Raw genomic sequence first — 2,089 nt, 5'->3', positions numbered from 1 at the left:
GGGATAGAGAGAGGGAGATGGAGAGATGGAGAGGGAGATGGATAGAGAGAGGGAGAGGGAGAGGGGGGGAAATAAAGGGATAGAGAGAGGGAGATGGAGAGATGGAGAGGGAGATGGATAGAGAGAGAGAGAAAGAGAGAGGGGGAAAGAAAGGGATAGAGAGAGAGGGAGAGGGGGGGAAAGAAAGGGATAGAGAGAGAGAGAGAGAGGGGAAAGAAAGGGATAGAGAGAGAGAGAGAGAGGGGGAAAGAAAGGGATAGAGAGAGAGAGAGAGAGGGGGAAAGAAAGGGATAGAGAGAGAGAGAGAGAGGGGGAAAGAAAGGGATAGAGAGAGAGAGAGAGGGAGGGAAAGAAAGGGATAGAGAGGGAGAGAAAGAGAGATTGAGTATTTGTATGTTATCACATTAAGAAACACTTAACCATCAGACCATAAGGTTCCACACACACACTCTCTCTCACACACACACACACACACACACACACACACACACACACACACACACACACACACACTGAGTTCCACACATAAGATTCTGCATACACAGGGGTCCACACACACACACACACACATACACACACACACACGCGCGCGCACACACACACACACACACACACACACATACACACACACACGCACACACACACACACTGAGTTCCACACATAAGATTCTGCATACACAGGGGTCCACACACATACACACACACACACACACAGAAATAAAGGTATAATTTCTGTACCCAGGTACTACCCTGTAAGATGCGAAAATGGTCCTGGAGGTGATAATTGTGAATCTTTGTTTAATTTTAAAAGAACAAAATCATTGCGGACAGCAAAGGGCACATAGTTGTACTTTAACAAGCGTAAGCTACAAGGAAATGATGCAGCAAATAATGTATCACACTGGGAGAAAGACGCGGATCTGGAAATATTTTGACAAGATCATTCTTATGACACTCGCCACAGATACGGAGCATAATCGGTCCGTATCTGGGATATGAGACACATTGTGTTAATACTCAGAGGTATACTCCGTCAATATGCGTTTTCTCATATATCCAGAGTGGATATGCGCACAAACCACAGGTCACGAACATCACACTATATGTCACGTCTCGTCACGAACTCATGGCAGTTGGAAAAGTGTCAGTTGGACTAGGAGCTGCTGCACGCGCAGGGAAGGAGGACTGCTTGGTGAGTATTAACCTTTAACAGAGAACATTTTGATACGATAACGTTACGTCCTATAGATTTATTTTAAACCTAAAACCATAAATTAACGTTATATTAAAACATGTCAAGTTTGTAAGTTTGCAAATTTGCCGTAAGCCAGTAACAGTAAACGTTAACGTTACTTGCTATCCATAAGGTTGATTAACTTCAATTTTAGCTAAGCTTAGCTGCCTAGCAGCGTAGATAGCAAGTATGATAGTTCGTATTGAGCCAACATGAACATTTCTCCAAAAAGTTTAAATCCTGTTTTTGTGTTTCTCAGTGTTGAAATATGTGCCTCTTTACTCGACCATTCACATGGCCAAGTTTGAACTGGCAGTGGCAAGCTACCTAGCAGCAAGCTAATGTAATCTATTGGAAACGTCTTCAGTCTTCTAAGCGCACTCAACGTAGATAGGCATTTTAATGGAAATGTTATTGTCAAACTTTAGTTTGCTAGTCAGTGAAGTTGTCTTATCTGGCTACGTTCATAAACGTTTGGCTTTTTACATTTCTAGATTTGCCCCCCCCCCCCCCCATTAAGGACCCCCTATGATTACACAATCACAACTGATTGACAGCAGTTTTAGTTCAAATAGTATCTCTTCCAACACCAGAGTCAGTGTTCTCTTTTAAGGCATTAACACGTCAGTTGTGTGTCTTACCTATAATGTATTGCAGAAACTGTATTTTTTACTAATTTAGTGTAACACTTTTTTTTTTTCACTGACAATTTTGAAAATTAGGCCCTATGTTCCCACAGCCCTATGTTCTTGGGTTAGGGTTTGGGTTTGGAAGCTAGCTAGCTCCTTTAAATCGCCAGCTACGGGAATGGTGAACCCTTAACTACCAGGCAGGGGTAGAAATGTGGGAACTGTA

The 2,089-nt window shown here is 42.8% G+C and overlaps 1 protein-coding gene across 1 annotated transcript in view; it reads left to right on the top strand.

The window, feature by feature from the left end:
• sh2b1 (SH2B adaptor protein 1) overlaps positions 1-1,576 on the top strand; it is a 16,422-nt gene extending 14,846 nt beyond the window's left edge. Inside the window, exon 9 of the mRNA XM_031560733.2 lies at positions 1,494-1,576. Within this exon, the coding sequence (XP_031416593.2) occupies positions 1,494-1,576 (83 nt within the window). The remainder of the gene's footprint in view (positions 1-1,493) is intronic.
• The last annotated feature ends 513 nt before the right edge of the window (positions 1,577-2,089 follow it).

This window comes from Clupea harengus, chromosome 23 (assembly GCF_900700415.2).
Source record: "Clupea harengus chromosome 23, Ch_v2.0.2, whole genome shotgun sequence".
Classification (NCBI taxonomy): domain Eukaryota; kingdom Metazoa; phylum Chordata; class Actinopteri; order Clupeiformes; family Clupeidae; genus Clupea; species Clupea harengus.
Note: the sequence above shows the minus strand (reverse complement) of the source record. Positions and strands in the feature narration are given on the sequence as shown.